This window comes from Diadema setosum, chromosome 17 (genome assembly GCF_964275005.1).
Source record: "Diadema setosum chromosome 17, eeDiaSeto1, whole genome shotgun sequence".
NCBI lineage: Eukaryota > Metazoa > Echinodermata > Echinoidea > Diadematoida > Diadematidae > Diadema > Diadema setosum.
Window position 1 is genome coordinate 2,859,564 of NC_092701.1, and position 24,483 is coordinate 2,884,046.

Genomic DNA, 24,483 nt, shown 5'->3' on the forward strand with positions numbered 1-24,483 from the left:
CTCACCTTTCAAAGAAGTATATTGTGTGTGTGTGTGTCTTCAAGAGTGTCATTTCATTGTTTTGATGGTCTCTTACAAAAACGTCCCGTAGAGGGAAGTGCGTGGGCATGCATTGATTGAGTGGTAGAGTTGAATCAAGAATGAGGCCTTCCTATCTTTTAACACACTGCTTACAACGCCTCTCACTCACTTCACTCCGCGACGGAGACGTTAGAAAGCAGAAAAAGGCGCCAGACTGTAGAAGAGTTCTTTTCTTCTCCAAACTATCGAGATGATTTACAAGTACCTTCCCAAGCCTAATAGAAACTTCATACAGACACATTGGATTAGTCTGCGGGTCAAGACGTCAAATCCTTCCACTTGTTCAGTTTGATTACGATGCAAGTTACTTTCCCTATTTTGGTATAATTTTAAAATTAAGTCTTTGGGTATCTAATCACAGAAAGATTGAAATTGATGACTATAAAATTAACTGGGCGCCGGGTTTAAGATGTTTATAAGATTATCAGGGGCGGATCTAGCTTTTTATAAAGGAGGGGGTTGGGGCGGTATGCGAGGGAGCGTAGCGACCGAGCCCGAGCGAGCGGAGCGAGCGAGGGGGGGGGGGGGAGGGTGTGGGAGGGGGGTGTCCCCCCTCCCACAGTAGGGAGAATTTTTGAAAATCTGTGTGTGAAAATGGCGTTTTCTTGCATCTAAAGCACCACTCTTTTTGGTATAGAGGTCATTGCCATAAATAGAAAAAAATAAAATTACAAGTTAAAAAAAAAAAAAAGATAAGATAAAAAAAATGGTCCCCGGATTTTTTTTTTTTTTTTTTTTTTGGGGGGGGGGGGTTGCAACCCCCCCAACCCCCCCTCTAGATCCGCTTCTGAGATTATCATTGGATATAACCCATAATTCATTACGTGAAAGGTTGAGCGTCAGATGTTGTGTTACTATGATCTTTACTTTTTCAGAGGGCTTCAACCAAATCTAACAGTTTCATTTTTCATTAATTCTCAAGGTGTTAGTTGATTTAGGCCCTACGAAGCTTAACTAGTCCCCCATTTCATATAGGCTTATTTGTACAATGGAAAATACTTCGTATTCATGATGAAATTCGGCTCCTCCTTAACTAGCAGCAGAACAAAAACTAATTTTATTACCCACACTGCAGTAATTGTCATCCAGGTTTCTTATAAACCCTTGTTTTTTCGTTGTTATTTCTAGTGAGAAAAAAAAAGAGAAAAAAAATAATCGAATTTCTTCTGAATTATTAATATTCGAAAGGTTTGGTGCTCAAGCTGACTGAGCTTGTTTACTTATATTTGACTTATAGAGGGAAATATCTTGGAGAAAATAGAATCTCATTCCGTGGCGATTGCCTGGTGCAATGTCAAAATGTCAGTGCTGACACTCCTTAATTTCCGCAGGAAATTGCATTTTTGCACCTTTACAATTTCAAGGCCGTATGGAATGCATGTAAAAGCGCAAAGGAGTGTCGTGTTGCATGCCTTCAGATTTGGGCGATTTCAATATCTTTTCACTTATTATGATAGCAGATAACTATCAACACTTACAATATCTCTGGAGCATTATGCTCGAGGAAAATCACATGAATGTAATCATCGTTCGAATATTTGGGCAGGTGCTCTAACAAAGACGTCCGAAAACAATCCAGAATTATTGCAACCTTTGATATTTTACGAAACATCTGTAATCCGGTAGACAAGACATTTCCTCCCAGAGCAAAATACTGAAGAAGTAATGTCTTGGGATTGACGGTGTCGGAGAAGAAAGAGAGTGGTTGCTACAGAAAGACGGACAAAATGTTATGGAAGGACCAAAGGAGAATGAAAGAACCAACGAGCCAAAGAAATCGCTAGGGAGATATAGGAAGAGAGATAAAAGATATAAACAGTAGACAAAGAAGAATAAAAAGACAATAAGTAATGGAAATAAAGACATAGGAAACGATCGATCCAAAGTGATGGTTGTATTGTTTCAAGTGTGGCTGTTTTCACGGGGTCATCTCACAAGACCGACACCCACGAGTCATCCAGCCCAAGAGTTCGACACTATGCAAATAAATCCCATGAGACCGACACTAGGTAAAAACAGCCCACGATTCGTCAGATACAACACGGGGTTTAATGTGTCGGTCTCATGGGCTTTGTTTGCTTAATGTCGAAACCATGGGCTGTAACTTGTAGGCTGTATGACTCGTGGGTGTCGGTCTAGTGACGTGCATCTGTTTTCAGATCATGGCTCTCGATTCAAATTTGTTACAAACGTGCACCTAAACCTCTGTTCCAACATAAGATAAGAAATCCTATGTATTACAGTCACGTTTTCTTTATGGGAGTAGAGATTTCTGCACAATATCGTATATCTCGCTCGTGGAGCAACTACATTGCCTGAGATTAATTCATTTTTAAAGCTATTGGACCAAATATGCAGCACAGATTAGGATGCTGGAGATAACTTTTCGTACACTCCTCCGGTAAGGTTGCATAATCGACGTTCGTTTAGTGTTGCCATGGCAACGCGTACACGGTGACGTTGATATTTTGACATGAAGGACAGGTTCACTGACAGGTACCAAGATAAAATGAATTATGACCAGAAATATTCCAAACTTTCAGTTTGTTTCAAAGTATAGGTATGTTTCGCTGATCTTCTACACGTTGCGTCCAGACAAAAGCTGAAATGGAAAGGTTTGCCAAACACGGCATTTTCTTTTTTTCCGGTCACTGCTGGTGTGACTTGACTGCTCATTTTACCAAGCGTTTGTAGATATAGAATGGGGGGGGGGGGGGGTCTCATTTACATAACAACTAAACACATTTCCCTTATCATGACAGATTCCAATGAATGGAGGTATCTATGAAACTGTTCCAAGAGATTTTGTTATCTGGTATATGAATCCATGTTTCTTTCCCGTACCAGGTCGAGAGAAAGCGACACGTTGGAAATGACATTGTGACCATCGTGTACATGGAGACCGATGACCCGGAAGAGGAAATGTTCTTCAAGCCTTCCATGATCAGGTCACACTTTACCCGTATCCTTTACAAGCTTCATGTCGCCGGAAGTCGTCTTGTCTGCTCGTATATTGGCTAATCGCATTACCGTGCATCTATAATGGAATTTACTCAAGGGACCACGAATAGTGTCATGTAAGCAGTGCAAAATCGAACGCGGAAGCATAATGACATACAGTGTATAGGACATTTTCAAAGCTAAATTATAAGCTTGGAAAAATGTTTCTTGAAGATTTAGACATATTATAAGTAGGAGTAATATACGTGTATGACCGCAGAACTTATATATCAAATTGTTATGAACGAGAGCTGCCAAAAAGTTCGCCTTATCCGACTTGAGATGGCAGAGTTGATAAGGTGTTGACTATTGGACATTTGCGTACAAAAATGACATTTGGTTTATGATAAATATTAAGTCGACATATTTTTTTCGATGATCAATCAATAATATTCTCATAAAAAAGCCTTCTCCCGCACAACGATTGGAAAAATTGTTCTTGACTCTTTTGTTGAATTCAGACATATTTGCTTTGGTGACATACAACAAGAACAATGATACTTACAGGTAAGTTGGAGTGATTTGTATGCTACCTTCGACAACATTTAATCAACCTTGTTGAATTATTTTACTTGTAAGAAACAATCACAATTTTTGAACTCTTTTAATGTATGAATCTTGGTAGGAGATGCCTTAAGGAGTTGAACTTGAGTTTCATTCAGTTTGTTATTTCTAGATATCGATGAAATTCCCTGTATTCTGCTGACGAAATGTGAATTATATCGTCATTCTTTCGCAAAACATGTTTAGATCTGTTGTGTTCTCGATAGGTTGGAGCAACTCGAGTTTCACAGGATTGTCTTCATTCTCTTTCTGTCCGTTAACACACACCTATTGGTGGACTATTTTAACTTCTTCCATGCTCCACCCTCGTCTTCCTGTCTTCCTGGATCTGTCTGTTTAATTCCTTTCTGTTCTTTCGTGAAGGTTACGAGTGTATTCTGAGGAGTCAGTGCCTTTATTTGGTCCACCGCTGCCTGCCCCCGCCGTGTTCGACGACCATCAGGCATTCAGAGATTTTCTGCTAGTCAAACGTGAGTTGCCTTACCCAGAACGTTTGTTTCACTTGTTCGCTTTACTGCTTGTATCTATTTCAAAAGTGTATATGGTGTGCATGAAAGACTATTATTGTAACACACCTTCCAATGAAAATAAAACAATGCGTGCAAGGAAAGCATAGATAATAAAGAAATATGATCAAAAGTAAGTTCTTGAGATTGAGGGATGAATAATGCGAAATGAAAGTCGGATGACGAAATGTTGCCGGCGTTTCATATAAAAACCACTTCAAAATCCAATGAGAAAATGAAGAAATAATTATCATCAGCAGTAGTGAAAATAGGATATGATAATCTTGATTCAGCGCTGCTGTAAGTGAAGTACCATTACTTGTAAGTACAACATGCATTTTTGCTACAATACAAAATCAGTACGTACACACACACACACACACACACACACATTTTTGTAAGATGCGTTTGTTTCTTTGTTGTTGTTGTGTTGTTGTTTTTTGTCTTTCCCATGGCTCAAATAGAGAATTTATTGTTGCCTAATATAAATGTTATCTAAATATGAAATCAAAATTTCATTTCCCGAACAGGGAAACACCAAAATTAAAGTATAAAATTGGGAGGATTGTAGAGAGCTCGGAGATTATAACACTTAAAATAAAAAAGTCGACTTTATTTCTATGAAAATGATTACTATACGGTGACAAAAAAAAAGAGGCGCGTCCCTTGCGTCTAAAAAGCAGACTAATACGACAGTCACTCAGGTACTATACCCCGTCATTCCTTCCAAGAGAGAGAGGAATGTCAGCAATTATATGGCATGATGTAAAGTGTGTAGCCCTGGACTGGCTTGCTTGTCTTCATGCTTGATGGCGAGTCAGTCGATTTGTGCTGTATTTTCACGACTCTTTCCCTCGCTTTCTAAAGACTGTCGTCTCTATTTGTCCCTTCTTTATCCTTGTCTTCTCTGTTTTTATAACCACCGAGTTAAAGAGCCAGAAAAATGGGTAGATTCGAAGGAAAATATCCCCTGCCTGTCGAGTCTTCCGCTGACCGGGTCGCCAAGCGTTTCGATCAGTTCTCTGCCTAGCAGAAAGTGGGTTTTCCGCTGCATTAAACGTGCCTTTTCTCTCTCACAAAGTGAGGGTGACGCTGTTAGGCAGTAAGCATCGGGAATTTTACTCAACTCTCTTTCTTTTCTTTTCTTTTTCTTTTCGCTGTCTGAACTGTATGTCAGCAGCGCAAGAAATCAGCTCAAAAAGTGACAGGATTTTTTTTTTTTTTTTTGCTTGATCAGCAGCTTTTCAGTTTTCTCATTTTTACCATTGCTTCCCCCTGATTTGTCTTGCCGATATTTTGCCAAAAAGAAAATTCACTTTTTGAATCCACTGTGCTGGGTGATCCAGTTAGTAAATGGAAAAGTTAAGTATTACGAATGAATTATCATCATCAAATCTGACATTCCTGTAGTTTGATGACATTGAACAAAGTAAATAAATGAATAAGTGGAAGAATTGATGCTTTGGTATGAGGACCGTCGAGGCATTAAGAAAAATGTAAATGGGCTTGGTTTATCTCCTAGTCGCTAGAGGAGAAAGGATTTAAGTGATCTTACACTGATGTGAAAACAGCCGAAGTCCTTTCGCCCCGTAATAAAATTTAATCGGATCTCATTATGTATGTATTAGCTTGAAATGCTATGCCATGTTGGATATTCCATTACTGCTCTATAGTCATAAACAAAGCAGCTAACGTCTGTAATGTGATTTATATCACTTCTTATTCGATAAGTCTGTGCTGCAAAAGAGCTTTAAATGAAAAGTCACGTTATATTACATTGACGTAAAAAAAGTAAAAGCAAACAAGCAAAATGTCTCAGTGTTACAAGTCATAAAGTTCGGAAGTTTGTCACGAAACGATGATATTGCTTACACTTGCACATACAAATCAGATGATGTGAAGATATCATACTTCAAAATGTTTTGTATCAGAAAATCATTTATAAAATCATCATCTCACACCCGTAGCTGTTCCCAGATGCGTCGATTTTTCGGATTTGCACTAATTATATTCATTGGCTTCCTTTTCTTCAATGCTTCTTCATCGAGGCTCACCAAAGGAAGAAATGATATAATTATAATCGTGCTAACGTCAAAGCCATACTTCATGTTAATAAAAAATTGACAAGTTCAACTTGATAAACGTAAAAAAAAAATACACAACAAGTGTGATAAACATGTTCACCTTGTTTTCTCTTCCTCGGCGTCTGAACGACCCTTTTGCAGTTGTTTTGTTTGGTTGAGTAATGTTTCGTTGTTGTTGTTTTCAAGTAAAGACTTACGACATGCAACCTGCAGGTAATAAAATCAAATAAAAAGAGAACTCTAGAAGAAACCTGTTTGCATTTTTATAGGGAAACAAAAAAGATATCCAGAGGGACTTGCTATCACACTTGTGTGTGTTTGTTTTTTCTAACTTGGAATAGCAGTCGACAGATTATCTTCTGCATGTAGAGAGAGCTTGTTATTGCACAAGAGGGCTCCAATCCTTTCAAAATATGCAGAAAAATAATACTCCACCAACATCTTGACCAAGAGAAACGGGTTGAGTTAGCAAAAGTGTATAGATAGTAAGACTCAGAAACAAAAGGAGCCATGGCCACAACAATGGGGACGCTACTCAGTCAGTGGTTATAAATAAATTTCGTCCTTGCCGGAGGAACTGTTTAAAGTATTGTGAGAATGAGAAGAATATTTGATAAAGATGTTAGATTATCGGGAACTGTCTTATTAGTAGGATTTTCTAGGAGTCTTGTAACACATAAAATCGACCATATTCTATGGGATTAATTGACTCTATTATCAGCTTACGTCAGTATTATTGTCAAAAGTACGTGTACTTGTTATTTTTGCCCAAGTGCCTCTGAACAGTCCTTCATTTGAATATTTCTATTATTAGCAGTCTAGGATACGACAGCATGATGTAAGCTCATAATCTGGGGCTGCCTGGTGTAATATTAGATTTTACTTGATTACAAAAAACAACAAAAACAAAAAAAACCCACACCACTCTCTGGAAGAACTCCTATTTGAATCAACGTCGTGCACAAGTCGTTGAATTGTGGATGAATCGCTGAATTGCCGTGAATTGTCGTTATATGCCGATCCCCCTCACATAACGTATCCTCCTATAGGCACAAAGCAATTAGCATAAGCGACTATAAAAAAAAAAAATCTAAAGCAAGCAAAGATTAGTGCTTTACCTTTCTGATCGAAGACCTAAATCCAAACCTAACGGAATATATTAATGCTTATAGTAATGTTTTATTACATTAGGGTGCTCTCCTCTCGTCTTGCTTGAACCTTCCCTTTTCTCTGCTTATATAAGATGAAAACATCGACTTGCCGAATCGTCTTATGAATTTTGTCATGATGACGTTTGTATTCTTCCAATAACGGATTGTTATGCTTAAATGGTTGAATTTCACTCATCCAAATATGCATATCGTTCTGAGTTTCACAAGTATCATCCCAATATCCGTGCCATATAGTAATATGCAGGGTTTTTTTTTTATTGAAGTAAAACTATTTTATTTACTTTTTACTTGGTAAAGAGATACCAAGAACGTTCAGTATACAAAGCGGCCAATAGTTGCAATAAGGAAATACAATGATAGTGGATGAACACTCTTCATATATACCCACACACAAACACATACACGCATTATACACACGCACGCACTTTAGTCTCGACATACTCTATGTGCAATATTTATCATTAAATTCTCTTTCTTAGCACGTATACAGCCCTCTCCCCCACGTACAAACAACCCTTCTCTTTGCAGTATTATGCGATGCCTGAGGTTATATTTCTGTCCTGACAAACGTATATTCGATACTTAAATCTAATATCAATGATTTGCATCTGATAAAATCCCTTTTGTATGATGTTAGCAATCCGACACTTTGCTATGACATAAAAAGCATTGATGCTCAAGGGAACTGAGCTTAGCACAAATAAATTGTATGAAAGTATTGTTATAATTCATTTCATTTCATTTATTAAGTTTCCACACAAATTATACGTGTTGTATTTGGAATATACATCCAGAAATCAATGAAAAGTAAAGTAAATTTGTAAATTCATAGAGATTTGAAATGATATTTCATGACTGAAAAATATATGAATTTAAATCAGTCTAGAGTACGTTGCAATCATATTGGAGGATTAAGATTATGTGTGGGGGAACCTACAGAGAAGCAGAATTATGCTTGTGGGAGTAGGTCCCCAGGGGAAAAAATGCAACGAAAAGATTTATATTACAATTATTCTTTATTCATAGTCATCAACGGGGAGAAAGCTGCCTTCAACACGCCTATCTTTGCCAACAAGCGTCAACGTACTCTGGAAATGTTAATTAAGAACCTGCAACAGGACATGATGCAAGAAACAAACAAGGTAATTATGGAGGCAGATCACCATGGTGACTACTCTAGTCCACCTCCTGTCTTCTCGCGCCATGAAGTCTTCTCGTCTGCCACCTCCGTCTCTATGACATGTATGACTTCCCGCCATTTCCGCTTTTCTGTCGTCTGCTGAAGTTTGGTTTGAAACACATTTCTTGAGGAGCAGCATTTCAGAGTCAGATCATCAGAGTTCATTACTTAACCCTCGGCTTGGCAAATTCAATTGCCTGTTCCTAGGTTTGTGCGTGAAATTTGTGCACATTTTGATTCATGTCTTCATAAAGGGTTAATTGATTTTACTTGCAGAAGTCGAGAAAAGAAGTTGTTATGCGAGAAAAGAAGTTGTTATTCTCAAACTGTTTAGAGCAATGATCAGTACATTTTTTTTTATTTGGTTGTGTGGCGCACCTGTGACTGTGAGTGTTACGATAATAGGTGAGCATTGTTGAACCTGTTATTGTCTATGAAAGTTTCTAACATGTCCTTCAAATGTTATTTTTGTCCAAATGTTCTGAAAATAATGGTCTTAAAATAAATCACCGTAATTTCTTTATCTCTCTGCTGTCTCGATGTTGTTTTGCAGCAAAACATGCTGAACAAGAGGTCATTCAGTGACGTCATCCCTGACCCCGTCTGGGGCTGGCGGAGTAAGAAGGAAGAAGCAAGACAGGCTGAATTTGTCAGAATAGGACAGGTAAAGATAATTAGTATAATTGTATCCAAAAATAAAGGAAAAGTGTTTCATGTTTAAGGGGAGTATGAAGCTGAACATTTCTTTTCCTAACGCTCGCCATCGATCAACCCCATGCACATCGCCAAAAGTAGAACTCAAAAAAAAAAAAAAAAAGAATCGATTCCAAAGATCCAGGGCATGAAACTAACTATTTTTTCTACTGAACTTGCCGAAAGAAATGTAGTTTGCATATTACTGTCGGGATGTAGGGTATCTTGTCGAAAACAAACCTTTTTTTCATTCTTCACCTGAAAGCGACTTTTCAAGACTACATGTCGCTTCACATCCTCTCATGCTGTGTGACAGACGCGCAAGGCAGCTGAGAACGTTACTCTTGGAAAGGTCTTAGAATTTGAAGATAATGTGGAAGACTGCCTTGAGTTCTTTCGATATGGGGTTAACCCTCCTTGTGCTACGTTTATTTTTCTCTCCATAGGTTTGTGTGTGAAATTTGTGTACATTTGACTCATAGGCACAGAAAAAGGTTTGAGGCTCAAATGGCGCGTTGCGCAGCTGGTATTTGCAAACGACACTCGCTGATTTTTAATTGCTCTCCAGTCGAGGCCGTTGCGTGGAGACGAATTTCCACTGGTCACGTGACTGATTATAAAAATCGCCTTCAGTTATACATCCTTACAGTTGAACAGAATAGGGAAGAGGTTGATGACACCGTTGAGGAAAGACTTCCTTCAGATTAATGGGACTGAAGACGACTGTTTTGATTGAAAGACGATAAACGCAAAGAAAAAAAATGAAATAATGAAATGCCCAATTTCAGCCATCTGGCTTGCGGTCATTGCATTCCAGCTTACTGACATGGAAAGGGATATCAATCGATTGATTTTCCCCGACGCTGCGGTTTTCTGCTGATTTATCACTCAACCACTCGACAAACGTTTGCTGTACCCCTGATTGGTTTTTGATCATTTTCTTTGTGGTTATACGTGTAGGTGCTTAAACTCAAGACTATCGTCAAAGGAGACGCCCCCACGAGTCTCGCAACGACCAGTCTGCTCAAACGAGAGGTATGTTGGAAGTATCCATGCATGAGTTTGTTCTCTCCCTCTCTCTTCTCTTTCCCTTCTCTTGTACTGGAGTATAGGTTTGTTTAAACAAGGAACGCGATAGTATAAACTTCGATGGCACCGAATAGTTTCAACAAAGTAATCATTGCTTGTAGATTACGTCAACCCTCTTCGACATACATTTCCCAGGTGTTTGCTGGCCATTTCTAAGGTTTACATTCGACAACTTTGTTTTAGAACATGAATTGCGTATTTCTCACAGTATGACAACTATACTTGAACGCGAGAACAAAATTTAAGGCTAAAGCAAAGATTTGTCATCAATGTGTTACTTAACATACAGGTTGTATGCAGATACTACATTCAAGTTTCATGTGTTTATAATGTCATGCGCATATAAATACAATACAATTTACGTACTTATATAGCGCTCTTACAATGAGTGAACACTTATCACAGCACTTCACAGAAATATGATATCTAACTTACATTTAGGAGCCAGGAGAAAAATGTATGTGTTTTAATTCCTTATGAATGTATGTGCATTTATCACATCAACATATATATACCACTTTATGATGCGAATGATTAATCATGAAAGTCTTGTGAGTTGAGCTGAAACATAATCTGATTAAATAAAAGTCAGCTCGCCATATGACCAATGAGCTTGAATTCTCAAAGATGGTTTCAAAAAGTATCCTGAGGCCTTGGGTAGAGAATTACCATACGTTGTGAAACTTATCTTTACTTCACTCTTTTTCTCCCTAACACATAGCCGTGGGAGCCACAGTGCATTCAAAGCGACTTCTTATTCGAGATTGTGTGCGGTGATTCATGGGGTAAGTCAGAGACTATCATGTCATTCTGTCACATATAGCTATAGTATGCGTACACTTTGACGTGTGTGTATGTTTGTGTGAGTTTACGTGTGGGTGTGTATATGCGTGTGTGTTCTTCTATCTTCTTAAACATAAAGACTTATATTATTTGTCAATCAGTCAATTCAGTGTTAATTTAGACAAAATGACGCAATTCATATTTATTTCGTTTTCATCTTCAAGTAGTTGTATAAATCGTGCCCCCTCATATCCATTTTAGAAATACAGTACTACGGTTTTGTTAATGGCGTTGATTGTAAACTTATCCCTCTCCTTAACAATGATACCTGAACTTCATAAGGTGTTTGTGGTGGTGGTCAGAGGTGGTCCTGTCAGTGTTAGTCACTCAGTCGTCTATCAATATTGATGTTGTTCTATGAAGTACCGTATATTGCATCCGAATTCCCAGTAGTCGAAAAGAATTCCTTCCATAGTACAGTATATTAATTAATTATATCTTCAAGGACTCCTACTTGTACATGATATCTGTACAGAGTTTGGCATTCTCCCTCGCTCTCGAGAGTATGTTAAAAGACGTCCTCTTCATACTCCAACTCCAATTACTTTACTCCAATCCCACTAAACAGGTGACAAACTCATTGTCGGTACAGAGTCGGGAGTGTTCATCATCGAAGGTAAGGCTGCAGAAAAAAACGAAGTACCATACTTTTCTTTGTCCTTTATCTTTATGTTGGAGCTTGTTTTCTGACTGTTGTTGATGGCGTTGGTTTGGTCTTCTGTCGTCGTTTGTAGAGCGGTACTTTGTCAATACGATATGCCTTCATGCAGTAGAACCTCCATAACGATTCCATGCCATAGACGTATGTCGGCTTAAATCAAGTTTCTAGAAAGATAATCGGTCTACCGCATCCACAAAAGCAACAAAATTTCTCATTGATGAGAAAACATAACTATCTGTTAGCCTTCAAATACAACGTACGCACTGAGCAACTGATTTTGAAGTATATTGTTGAAATTTCACACTGATATATCAGCTGCGGAGTTGAGATAACTACTTTGTTTGTATGATAAACGATTCTTAGTACACACTCTTTATGTGCAGTAAATAATTATTGCCGTTATTTTTTTTCTTTGCATATTTGATGGTATTTCCTCATTTCGTAAAATGAGTTTTTGAATATATTTTTTTTCTAAACTGAAGCATAACTTTGTATTTTTACTAGTATGCATACATATGTTTATCTGCATCATTTATCCTTTGCAAAGTCGAATGTTTATGTTTATGATATAAATCCTGATTTATTCTGTGCTATGTTTTGTCGGAAAAAGAAGAATGAAAATAAATGAATTGAATTGAATTGAAAATTGAAAAAAATATGATGTCTTGTTGTTTGAATCCAGAGGGGCTGAGTCCGCGGATGATCTTCGACAAGACAGTGTCCTTCAAGCAGCTCAGTGTGGTGGAGGCCCACGGGTTGCTCCTCGCCCGAGCAGACAAAGGTAAGTTGATACCAAGATCATGCTTCATTCGGGACCTCGTCTCTTTGGCTGGACTCATCATCAATATTTTTGTCATTGTGCCGTGTCACTGAAGACTGTTCTTGTTTATGCTAGATCCAGGATTATTGGAATCTGTCACACTGTCCTCGAAAGATGCTTTGTTGGGTTTTTTTTTTCTTTGCCATCAGACTTAAAGGAAACCAAAGCCCAAAGAGAAATGTGGATTGAGAAAAAGCAGCGACATTAGTAGAACACATCAGTGAATGTTTGAGGAAAATCGGCAATCGATGCAAAAGTTATTAATTTTTAAAGTTTTGGTATTGGAACCACTGGATGAGGAGACTACTTGAGTTTATGTTATCATGTGTGGACAACAACTATAAAGAAAATAAAGAAAATTCAACATGCTTTCACTTTTCTAGCATAATAAAAGAGTACTTGACTAACCGTTTCCAGAAAGCAGGGGGAATAACAGGGGCAGATCCAGGAATTCCGTACGGGGAGGCACCTTTGCAAAATTAAAGGGAGCACACGTTCCCCCCCCCCCCCATTTTTCTTTTTACTTCAAAAAAAATAAAGAGGGGACGCACGTCCGGTGCACCCCCTTCTGGATCCGCCACTGAATAGTTACTTCCCTTAACATATTTCAGTATGAAGGTGAGAGAATTATGTGTAATTTTAAGGAAAAATGAATTTTTGTGGAATTCCCTTTATACTTTCTTTATCGTGTGCTCTATCCACATACTGTTTGAAGCTGAATGCTTAATATACCATACATTGCTAAACTCATACTTGGTCGGTAAAATCATCACCATCCGTCTTGTTCTCCACGGCATTACAGGTAAAGACGGCCGGATCTACGTATTCCGGCTGTCAGACTTTGAGGGTGAAGAGAACGAGGGAATGGTGAGGACAAAAAATGACTGCAGGAACCACAAGATTGAAAGGTCAAAGGGTGAGTCGGACTCTTCCATTTAGCGTAAAGGGGCTACCAACCCAGTCAAATAATATAATCACGAGGATTCTACAGGTGCCGATGTACGGTCATGATACACGAAAGACCAAAGGTATTACGTGATATACTAAAAAAGGGGCAGCGCAATCAAGTTTTTTTTTTATTTGTTCCTTGACATGAGTGTCATTGAAGGTCTTGAATCCAGGATTCTGTCTTTGATTACATGGTGTACAAACCACTAGATATAAGGCTATAGACACCACAGGAAACTAAGATCTAATATTCCCACGCTAATGGACCATCAGATGGACCCTGATTATATAGGAATAATCTTCCAGCACAAGATCTTTCGTTCAAGATAGCACAGTGTACTCACCATAGCTGCGCTCACAGAAAGCAATGTCTATCATTAATTTTTATTATGTATCATTATTCATTTTTGACGGTTGAGTTGAGCAGTAGAACCTCGATCCAGTATGGGATGATGCAGAAAACATAGTCCATAATATAAATTCTATATACCCCCGACCTGATATCATGACGTCATCTTTTCTCCATTATGACGACATCGACAGGCTGCCATCTCTTTGCCGTCAGCCGGCCGGGCGGAAGCCACCTTCGGATGGTGATCGCCGTCGGGAAGAAGTTGGTGCTGATGACGTGGAAACACAACGCGGCCTGGTCTGCGTGGTGCAAGGCGGCAGACACGGACACAGTAGAAGGCTTTCAGTTCACCAGAGTAAGTTTGTGGTTTATGGGGGAATCCCGGCCACAAGGGATTTCCCCCTGTTATAACGTTCACGAAGGGGGAAGTCCCCACCATCTCCCCCTACCAGCATTAAAATCATTAATTTTTCACATATAATGACGAGGTTGAGCAAAGAGAATTCTGCTTCGATAGACGCATTAACGTTTATGTTAAGGGACAATTCTGAACCAGCAATAAATTGACCTTAAAAAGACAAATAATTTACAAGCACAACCATTAAAAGTTTAACAGAATCGCATTGAAAAAAATGTTGTGAATTGTTAAAGATTAGCTAGTATTTGCACAGCAGTTCTCGAACAGTTCATTAATTTTGAATATACAGTTAGTGAATGATCTGATACTGTCATCATCTCAAAATTTTTCATTGATCAGTTTGAAAAGAAAAATCAAGTATTCTGTAAAACGTGTTATTCAAATTTTTCACATTCAAATTCAAATTTCAAAGTTAATTTCATTTTTCAACAAAGCATATATATTTCACTTCCTTTGATAACAGAGAATAAGGAAAAAAGAACATTGTAGAATGAAAAGACTATGAGGAACCTTATAGTAATTATGCATTGTAGTAAATTCTTAGCTAAATAACTTCAATGTAATTATCTTCAATGTAATTATCAGTAAGATATAAAGATTTGAAGGTGGGGCGAAATTGCGTTTGATCAGCAAAATGGAAACTTCAAGATTTTGTGTACAAAGTATGTAACAAGTTGTGAGAATTGTTTTGCAAGAACTGTTTTGTGAATACTAGCTAATCTGAAACAACTCATAACTTCCTATTTTTTATTCCGGTTTGATAAACTTTCATTGCGCTTGTATATTGCATGTCTCTTTTGTTGAAGTTGGGTTATTTCTAGTGCAAAACAATTGTCTAATTTACATATTTGTCGGTAGACTGTGATGTTATCTTTTGTTTTGCTTGCAGAATGTTCCTGTTACATTTAGGGTTTAGTATTCCTTTTGTTCCTGGATTAATTCAACATACCATGTATATTATGATCAATCAATAGTCACAAGATTAAGTGATTTTCAGCTATTTCGGTTATGTTAATCTGTGAGAATGATTAAGAATTATGTTTATGCTTATAATGATTCCCCCCTAAAAAAAACCCAAAAAACAACAACAACAACAACAACAACAAAGAGATGAACGAAATATGCGTCTTGTACAATCAACTGATAAATGCAATTACATATTGTATATTATCGTTATATATATATGTATATATTATATACTTTAACCTCATGTATAAAATATGATGTGAATGCGTGTATATGTTAGTGAGTAAGTGTATTCATATGGGACTGTCATGCTCGTCTACTCGTAGGAGCTGTCAGCTGGTGACGTGCCCAACCTGATGTGTCTGATCGACGGCGGGCACGGCGATAACCACATTGTGGTTGGCTACCGACACCAGTTTGATCTCATCAATGAGAAGAATGGGGATACCTTCAGGTTACACATGGTAGATGCAAACAAGGTGAGAATATCCCTGTCTCATTTACCCGTAATATATCAATATGATAGAAACATATAAAAAGATATATCATATCTTTCTATATCTCTCTCTCGCTTTATCTATCCCTCTCCCTCTCTCACGCGCACAGTGAAATATTATATATTTCTCTTTTATATCTCTCTTTCTTTTTTCTCTTTCACTCCTCCTCTCCTTTCTCTCTCTCTCTCTCTCTCTCCTTCTCTTCCTCAGTAAATCTTTTTCTCACAACATCAGTATGTGCCATCCATTTTCCATTTAAATTGATGCTCTTGAATGGGTTGTAGAATGAAATAATTTCATTCAGATTCCTTTCCACATTTCACATATGAAATGACACAAATTCGGGCCCTGCAGGTGTGGAATACGGCAGGTAATAAGTACCCAGTACCTCAACAGAGACATTGAATGCAATCCCACACAAGAGCAACAATTTTGGAAGTATGGAGTATACTGTATCAGTCGTGAGGAAAGGGTATTATGTGTGAGGTAGTGGATGAAACTTGGAAGGTTCTAGGGGAAGAAACAAATTTCAGGTTTTTTACCTGTGAGATTTACCAATTAGGCAATCTGTAATAGAAGTCCTGACTTCCGATGCTACTGCGACGGTATTTTAATTTTGTCCTTATTTGTGTATATTTATTTATTTATTTATTTATTTATTTATTTATTTATTTATTTATTTATTTATTTATTTATTTATTTATCTATCTATCTATCTATCTATCTATCTATCTATCTATCTATTTATTCATTCATTCATTCATTCATTTATTTATTCATTCAATCATTTTTTTACAAGTAAATATGGATGTACTCACAGACACTTGATCTAACTGACAAAAATTGCACTGAAGCGTAGTATGTTCGTAGAAAAGATGTTTTATAATTTGAGGAACACACAAATAAACACAAGGGTTGTTCATTGATATCGCAAAAGTTTTCATCTTGGAGTGAAACGACTGCGGAATTTCATTTTGATTTGTATCCATTGTATTATTCGTCTTCAATCTGCACGAAATTCAAGCGGCGTGCAGAGAGACTTGATGAAATTACCCAGTCAAATTCAGTTTTCGACAAAATCAAAACCCAAGGCCCGATGAAGTTGACTGTAAGCATACACTAAAAAACATGGGACGAGGACCCTACCTGGCTACCAGAGCATTCTCTGTAAATTCCCCTTTTTTTGCAAAAAAACAGATGTGCTGAAAAAGCATGATAATGAAATTTACCAATTATGAACTTCACGAATACACATATCAGTGATAATAACAACAACAGTGCCAATGTAATCAATTCAATATACGGGTAGCTCATCAAATTATCAGCATGTCACACTATCAGGTTACGTTATGTCTGGAATATCATTAATTTTTGGCCTGTTTGTGACGCATCGAATATCTACTTCCACTCGATCAGTTCGTAAGTGCAAATTCTCAACAGTAAACATTTTTCCCCTCATAGACACTATTTATAGGAAATACCAAGAAGGGCATTCTACCGAAAGAACAGAATGTCCGCATGTAATATAGGGACTTGCATGAATATTATCATCCTACTGTACGATTAACTTTACAAGATGCTTACGCCACAAAAGGAAATAAGATTTTGAAATATCATGTCAAATAGTGTTTATATGTATGCGTATAAAAGTGTATATATATATATATATATATATATATATATATCCAAACGTTGAGATTCCTCGTATTGGCTCCACGAAGAAATGAAGAAACAAACTGGTAACGCATTTTGGCCAATAAAGCATGACTTTATTCGACTCAAATTTTCGGCGTCCTGACGCCTTCTTCAGGAGACTTGAGAAGGAGTAGGACGATTGCGAGGTCGATGTTACTGTTTCCTCAGAACGGGGAATTTCATTTTAGGCATTTCATTTTATTTCATTTTATTTCATTTGATTTATTTTTCATGTCAAATATAGTAGGCCTATAACATTTACATACATAACTATGCGAAATCAATGCAGTGTCGTTTTGAAACATTGCACATTTTTCCTTGTTATATCTAACATCATGTGATTCGAATCTAATATCTCAACGTATGTCTGTGTTCAGGTCAATCTCGTATCAGCCGTTGACATCTATGAGGACGATGAACCGGAGGTACTCCTGTCTTACAACCGTGAGTTTGATATTTTGGGAACATTTTGATTTTTCTTCGATTGCAGTGGTAATTTTATTTTCCAAGACGCAACAATACAACAACGAAGAATTCAAATGAAGTAGGAATTCAACTTTGATTGTTAACAACACATGCCATATAACGATTAAATCTACCCTTGATATGTTATTCTTCAATCATCTATAGAATATGTGGAAGTTTCTCGAAGATGATCTAGCTATCAACAAGTCTGCTTCACTTGGCATCGACTGCTTAATACATTCCAAGAAAGATGAATTGAGGATAATTATTGGACCATTATTATGATTATCATTTTGTGTATTATGTCATAATTGTGTATATATATATATTGTATATATATTGTATGATATTGTATATATTGTATATATATTGTATTTAAAGTAACTATTCATTTCATTATTACTATTACTGCTATTACTATTGTTATTTTTATATTATTATTATTATTTATTATTATTATTGTTATTATTATTATTATTATTATTATTATCATCATTATTATTATCATCAACATCAATGTCATTATTCTAATTATTATTGATTTACTATAATCATCACCATCATCATCATGAATCATTAACTGTTTGGTAATTTTGGTGTGTGTCACAGACGTGTCACAATTTCGGCGATTGAACGGCGAGGCCTCATCAGATTTCGACATGTACTGGAACTCTGCCCCGAGAGCCATCGGTAAGTCTACATCACCGAGTGTCTTTGACCTGTACATTTTGGTCAATAATTGCCACTTGTAAAGTCATTCCAGTTTCAGAATGATTTCCGCTGAAAGACAAAATCATTCTCATTGGTATATGCCATCTGAAAAGTATATGAATATCATGAATTTTCAGTGTCTTTAATTGACAAAATAGGGGATCGGAGGAGGTTAGATAAAATAAGACAAAATTCTCATTTATATTTTTCAATCTATAGGCAAGTCAAAAGAATGACGTCACCATCTCTTCAACTTCGCGGAAGTGATTGCTGCACGTTATGAAACTTAGAACCTCATATTTCCAGATTCATATCTAATGGTTATAAATAATCTACGTTTATCATCCTTTCTCTGGTTTTACTCAGTGTAATGGAGTAAATGTTGAGTACCATAAAATTTAAGCATTTACCATCCTTCCCCAAAACAAGTTAGCTTTTATGTAGACTCCATCATAAAGTTAATTCTTTGAGACATCTTTATACCAGTATGTATGACCATTAACTTTTGTGTTCTTTATTTGGTGCCGTAAAAGACAAGGTTGTATCATGTTGTATTCTCATTTGCTGTATCGAAGTTTGTTATTTCTTGGAGAAAAAATGGAAATATGAAAACAAATTGAACTTAGCTGAACCAAACACAATACATACACAACATTTCTATACATAATAGCTTTCCACTCCAGATGTTTATTAATGTAATCATTCCTTCCCTATACTCCAAACAGTGTGCGCCTTCCCGTACATACTAGCCTTCACTCCAGACTCCGTGGAGATTCGACTCGTCGTGAATGGAAACCTTGTCCACACCATGACGATGCCTAGAATTAATCTCATCACGTCAAAGGTATACGTCCGTTTCTAACAAACAAACAAACAAAACAAACAAATAAACAAACAAACAAACAAGAACTCGTATATGGTTTCTCGTATTTGTAATCAATTAGAACCTCTATCTAACCAATTTAATGAAACGAGTAATTTGATTCAATTTAATTCAAATCAAATTTAGTTCCATTTTTTGTACAAAAACATAACATACGCTTCACTTTCTTTTGTAACAGAGAATAATGTGAACAAGACAATGTGAAACAAACAGAGTTCAAAACATAGGTGAAACCTTATAACAATGATAATGACTTAAAGGAGAAAACCCTTGGAGCACCATACACCCTACATCTTTTTGTACATTAGAGAAATATTTGTTCTAGGAGAACATAGTTGATAGAAGTAAAACTCTTATGATAAGTCATGGCGGTCCCACTACATCCATTTAACACCTCTCACACAAATTATATATTTTCCTTTGCTCTATAGTATTTCATAATGCCCAAAGCTTACTTACGTCAAGGTCAGATGGAACTTTGTAGGCATGTAATTGCACGATACCAAGGCCCCGATATCGAAATTATTTGCCATATAAAGTTTCAGTTGTTTCATGTTCCATGTTGATGTAGGAAACTGAAAATAACGTCTTCAAAACAGTCTACTTAACATCTTGTTGATTCATTGATTCGTTGTTGATTCATTGATTCGTTTAAGATATAATGTTATTTTGTAATACACCGTTTCTGCATACTTGTTGTAGTAATTATAAAATAGTAGAAATTCGTTGACTGTCTTCAATTTCCACCTCCTAGCATGGTTATTCAAACCGATATTTTACACTGTCATATGATGCCAGCCGTCACTAACTGGACAGTATTTCAGAGTTGAAGGGCTTGTTAAGATGGCCTTCATTTTTCCTTTTTAATCGTGAACTCTGTGGTGTTTCTTGTTCTCTTGGAATGATGTAGTGTGACATGTACTTCACCTCCACGGGAATGGACATTCTGCAGCCCAGTCCAAAGGAACCAGTACGGACCTTCAGCCCGCTCCCAAGTCCGACCTCTCCTCCGCAGAGTAAGTTTATTGCTTACCATGCTTACCAGTAATATGGAATCAAACCGACCACTTAACGAGTGACCTAACTCCAAAATCAATAATGGTCGTTTATAGATAGAGTAAAACAACGGATAACATTTTCTCCATATATTGGACCGAATATCAGAAAAAAATAACTCTTGCTTAAAGTTTTACATGTTTTAATGAAAGAATTGAATTAATGAAAGTTAAATAGGCCTATTGGTCAGTCATGTGATATACAAATTAGATGAAGAAATGATATCACGGCCTTCCCTTGACCCTCAGCAGTGCTTCTGGTCATTTTCAGTCATAATTCATCATCATTATCAATAATTGGTACATTCGAGATCCGTATCGTTAATATATACACATTGTCGGAGAGCTCATAATGACCAATGGGGGCACGCCTATAATCCATAATTTCCTGTCAACTGCCATAAACTTGTCTCTATACTGAAATCCACTGCCATCATTGGAAGTAGAGCGGTTGCTGAATAGTACTTAAAGAAAATGAGAAACCACCTCAAGTTTTTGTTGGCCTATGGGGCCTTGGCGTCATACAGTAATTTTCAAAGGCCAATGGCTCCCCAAAGTAAATATTTCACTTGGCTGATGAACATTCTTTGCAAGTAAAGGTGGTTTCATGTGATCTACAACATGATAAAAAATATACATACCGAATGTACACATCTTCAACACGATTACGATGTCTTGACCTTCATCCTCCAACTCTTTCTAATAACTTGTCAGATCCTGAAGATATTAGAAAGCGTTTATGCATTTAATTGGTGACAAGCAGATCCCTTCTGCATATTTTATTTTCATTGCCGATAACTAACGGAAAAACAAGCACCCGTTTGAATTTATCACCGAACTATTCCAGTGATTTACAAAATCCGAAAATTGTGCACTTGTGAATTTATTTTTATTAAATCTGAAAATTTGTCTGTTCATTTCCCCTTGCTTGTCGCTGCCTGCAGCATACGGTCCATTCTCGAGCGCGGCGGTCAGAATCTTCAAGATTCCACTCATAAGTCTGGTTGGTCAGATGAGCGAGAGACCCGTACCGAACCCTAACAACAACTGTCGACCTCGCTCCTTCATCTCGCCCCTCGTCAACATCGCCGAATCACCACCGACCCCTGCTCGCCGCTTTCGTCTCTCTTCCGGATCGCCGACGACCACGGAGGACCAAACGGACGCGTCGTCCGAACCCGTGCATATAGTATCCATTCCCGTGGCGCCATTACCTGCACAGACAGTGTCAAAGGTCAAGGCTGGTCCCAGACCTTCACAAGAGTATTCGGACTCTGGTTACTCCGAGTCGGACTTCTCGTTTGAGTCTACAGACTCTCTCCCAGGAAGGTATCCGTCGTCACCTTGTAAAGGATTGGAGACGGCGGAGACGCGAAGACATAAATTTGGTTGTCTGCGTTCTCCGCGGTTGGGCAGACGGCAGCAAAACTCCACGCAGGCAGACCCAGATGCACGAGCAGAGTTGTTGGGCACGCCAGGTAAAAGAGCGGGCACGCGTTCGCGTTTCACATCCAGTACGTCAAGCACACAGTCGGACTCTGTGTTCTACCCACTGCCACCGCGCATCGAGACCAACAACAATAACAACAAGCTCGGCGACAGCGACGTCGGGATGGACTTCATCCCTCCCCCACGGAGCCCGCTGGCGGATCGTCTGAGCAGCACTAGCAGCTCGATATCGCAACAGTCGGAAGCTGAGATGCGAGCCGAACTACTGGGGAGGTTGATTCATTCTCCACGGCTCGAGAGACCCTCCAACACATCTTCCTTGCAGTCAGAAGATGGGGGCTCAGTCTTTCTGGACCAGCCTAGCGTTGATAAGACCACGAACGGTCACCCACCAAGCCCGAGCCCATTTGCCTTGTCAACGTCCGTGGATGATGACGACATCGATTTAAAGTAGTTGTACTGGAAAACGAATCAATTATTTGTATTGATACCTTTCTTTTTTTCTACGTTGATCTTAAAATCTTAGTTGTGTTCCTGTTAGTCTTAAAAAGCCCAGGTCAGTGACCTGCCGAATTAATGGAGTCTACTTCTGCTCAAGTATGTGTACATTTGATTGTCTAGCATTGACACTATACAATGATTGTGCTATTTGTGTTTGAGTAATTTTATCTTGGACGTGGAACATTTTTATAAATGCTGATAATTTTCGATGCTCATTGTCAACAACGAATACCTATCAATATCTTCATGTGACAGCATCTGACATAGCATGTATTGTGTAGGAAAACTGCTTAATTCCATTCTTTGCCAAGTTGATATCTTGTTTAGACGGTGCAATCGATGATGGAAACAAAGTAATTTTTTAAGAATACAATCCGGCAGCTTAAACGGACTATTATCAATGTGACGAACCATTTGCAGTTCTGCATGTGAAGAAAGGTTGGTACATAAATTGGTAAGATTTCACAATCATAAGTTTTTCATGTGTATGCCTTTGAAAGCTCTTGGCATGACATTATGACAGTTTCTGTATGTGATGTGGAAAAAATAACTGTGCGCGATTAACGGTTGGCCTACACTGCTTTTGAATTTATTTAAACTGCCAGAGAAAAATAAAGGCAGAACATGTAAAGTGAAGCACTGAAGATTAGTTTCTTTATTCTTGTTATAGCCTAAAATCACACCGCGAAAGTCTTACGACTTGGTCGCACAGGTGATATGAATTACAGCTGTATACGGGTTGCGGGATTTGTCGATTATAATCATTTTTTTTTTTCAGAAATAGGTTTACCACGTGACAAAAACATACGTCAGGTGATATAACGTCTAGTAGAATGTAACTATTAGCCAGAACGAGGAGAAGCTTGCTCAGTTTACTTGAAAGAATAATTTCATATTTATGTTGTTATCTCTTTCTCACTGTGTTCATAATCTACCAATCTACATGTCTCTATCCAATTATCTATCTACCCATCATTTTTTTTTCTTTTGGTATGACCTTTCTCGCCCTATTGCTTTATTTGTCCAAATATGTCTTCTCATTACTTCTCCGTGTAATTGATGAAATTTGACATTTCCTCTCTCAAGATAAGGCATTACCTTCTTGATTTTTCCGAAGGACTGTGAGTTATAATGAGATTGTTCTTCAGTGGATTATCTGGTCATGATGAAAGTCTGTTGAGCCTTCCATGGACATGAACAGTCCGTGAAGCCAAAATAATGATTCGCTGTATATTTTCTCAACTAGGGCGGATTTGTTTTTCTCGCTACGGTCTGAAGATGTCTATTTGTATGAAGTTCTTACAGGTGACTGGTATTTTGTGTGGTGCGTTCTTTGTTGTTCAAGAGGTCGTCATGGTAAATGTGTTCACAAAACAACACGGGACATGGCATGGCGTCTAAAATGTGGTAGTCTTTTCTCCACGAAGGGAATACGCATTTTAGTCCAAGCCGTTGCCAATTTGCATGAGCTGGTTGAAAAGGGATCAAGACAATGATAGAGTAGAAGAACAAAAAAAAAAAGAGAAAGCAAAATGATATATTATATTAATTAGTGTAAAGAGACGGTAGGTATTGTATGTGGTGCAGCTTTAACATCCGTTGTGCCTTAAGAAGATTTTATTGTACATGCTAAACGCAGGTTGGCTGTGGATTGGAAGGAACACAACATGCATCGGTTTGAACAATATTTTTTGGCTGACGTATACTTGCTGATATAAGTATGGTATTATGTCTGTATTTAAAAGAGTCCTGATAGAGCGAAATATCATACGGCATTGAACGATATAACAGAGGTATGAAGAGAAATATTTACACTAGCTAAAATTATCTATTTTTTTTTTCATTAGTTT

General features: G+C 37.6%; 1 protein-coding gene across 1 annotated transcript in view; it reads left to right on the forward strand.

Moving 5' to 3' along the window:
* The window catches only part of LOC140240462 (GTPase-activating Rap/Ran-GAP domain-like protein 3), a 123,874-nt gene extending 100,993 nt beyond the window's left edge, over positions 1-22,881 (forward strand). The window contains exons 11-27 of the mRNA XM_072320233.1: positions 2,929-3,043; positions 3,543-3,588; positions 4,009-4,115; positions 8,434-8,549; positions 9,141-9,251; positions 10,241-10,315; positions 11,091-11,154; positions 11,781-11,828; positions 12,556-12,654; positions 13,496-13,609; positions 14,185-14,348; positions 15,704-15,856; positions 17,947-18,013; positions 18,644-18,724; positions 19,471-19,589; positions 20,539-20,644; positions 21,628-22,881. Coding sequence (XP_072176334.1) covers positions 2,929-3,043; positions 3,543-3,588; positions 4,009-4,115; positions 8,434-8,549; positions 9,141-9,251; positions 10,241-10,315; positions 11,091-11,154; positions 11,781-11,828; positions 12,556-12,654; positions 13,496-13,609; positions 14,185-14,348; positions 15,704-15,856; positions 17,947-18,013; positions 18,644-18,724; positions 19,471-19,589; positions 20,539-20,644; positions 21,628-22,586 — 2,544 coding nt within the window. The 3' untranslated portion in view covers positions 22,587-22,881. The remainder of the gene's footprint in view (positions 1-2,928; positions 3,044-3,542; positions 3,589-4,008; positions 4,116-8,433; positions 8,550-9,140; positions 9,252-10,240; positions 10,316-11,090; positions 11,155-11,780; positions 11,829-12,555; positions 12,655-13,495; positions 13,610-14,184; positions 14,349-15,703; positions 15,857-17,946; positions 18,014-18,643; positions 18,725-19,470; positions 19,590-20,538; positions 20,645-21,627) is intronic.
* The last annotated feature ends 1,602 nt before the right edge of the window (positions 22,882-24,483 follow it).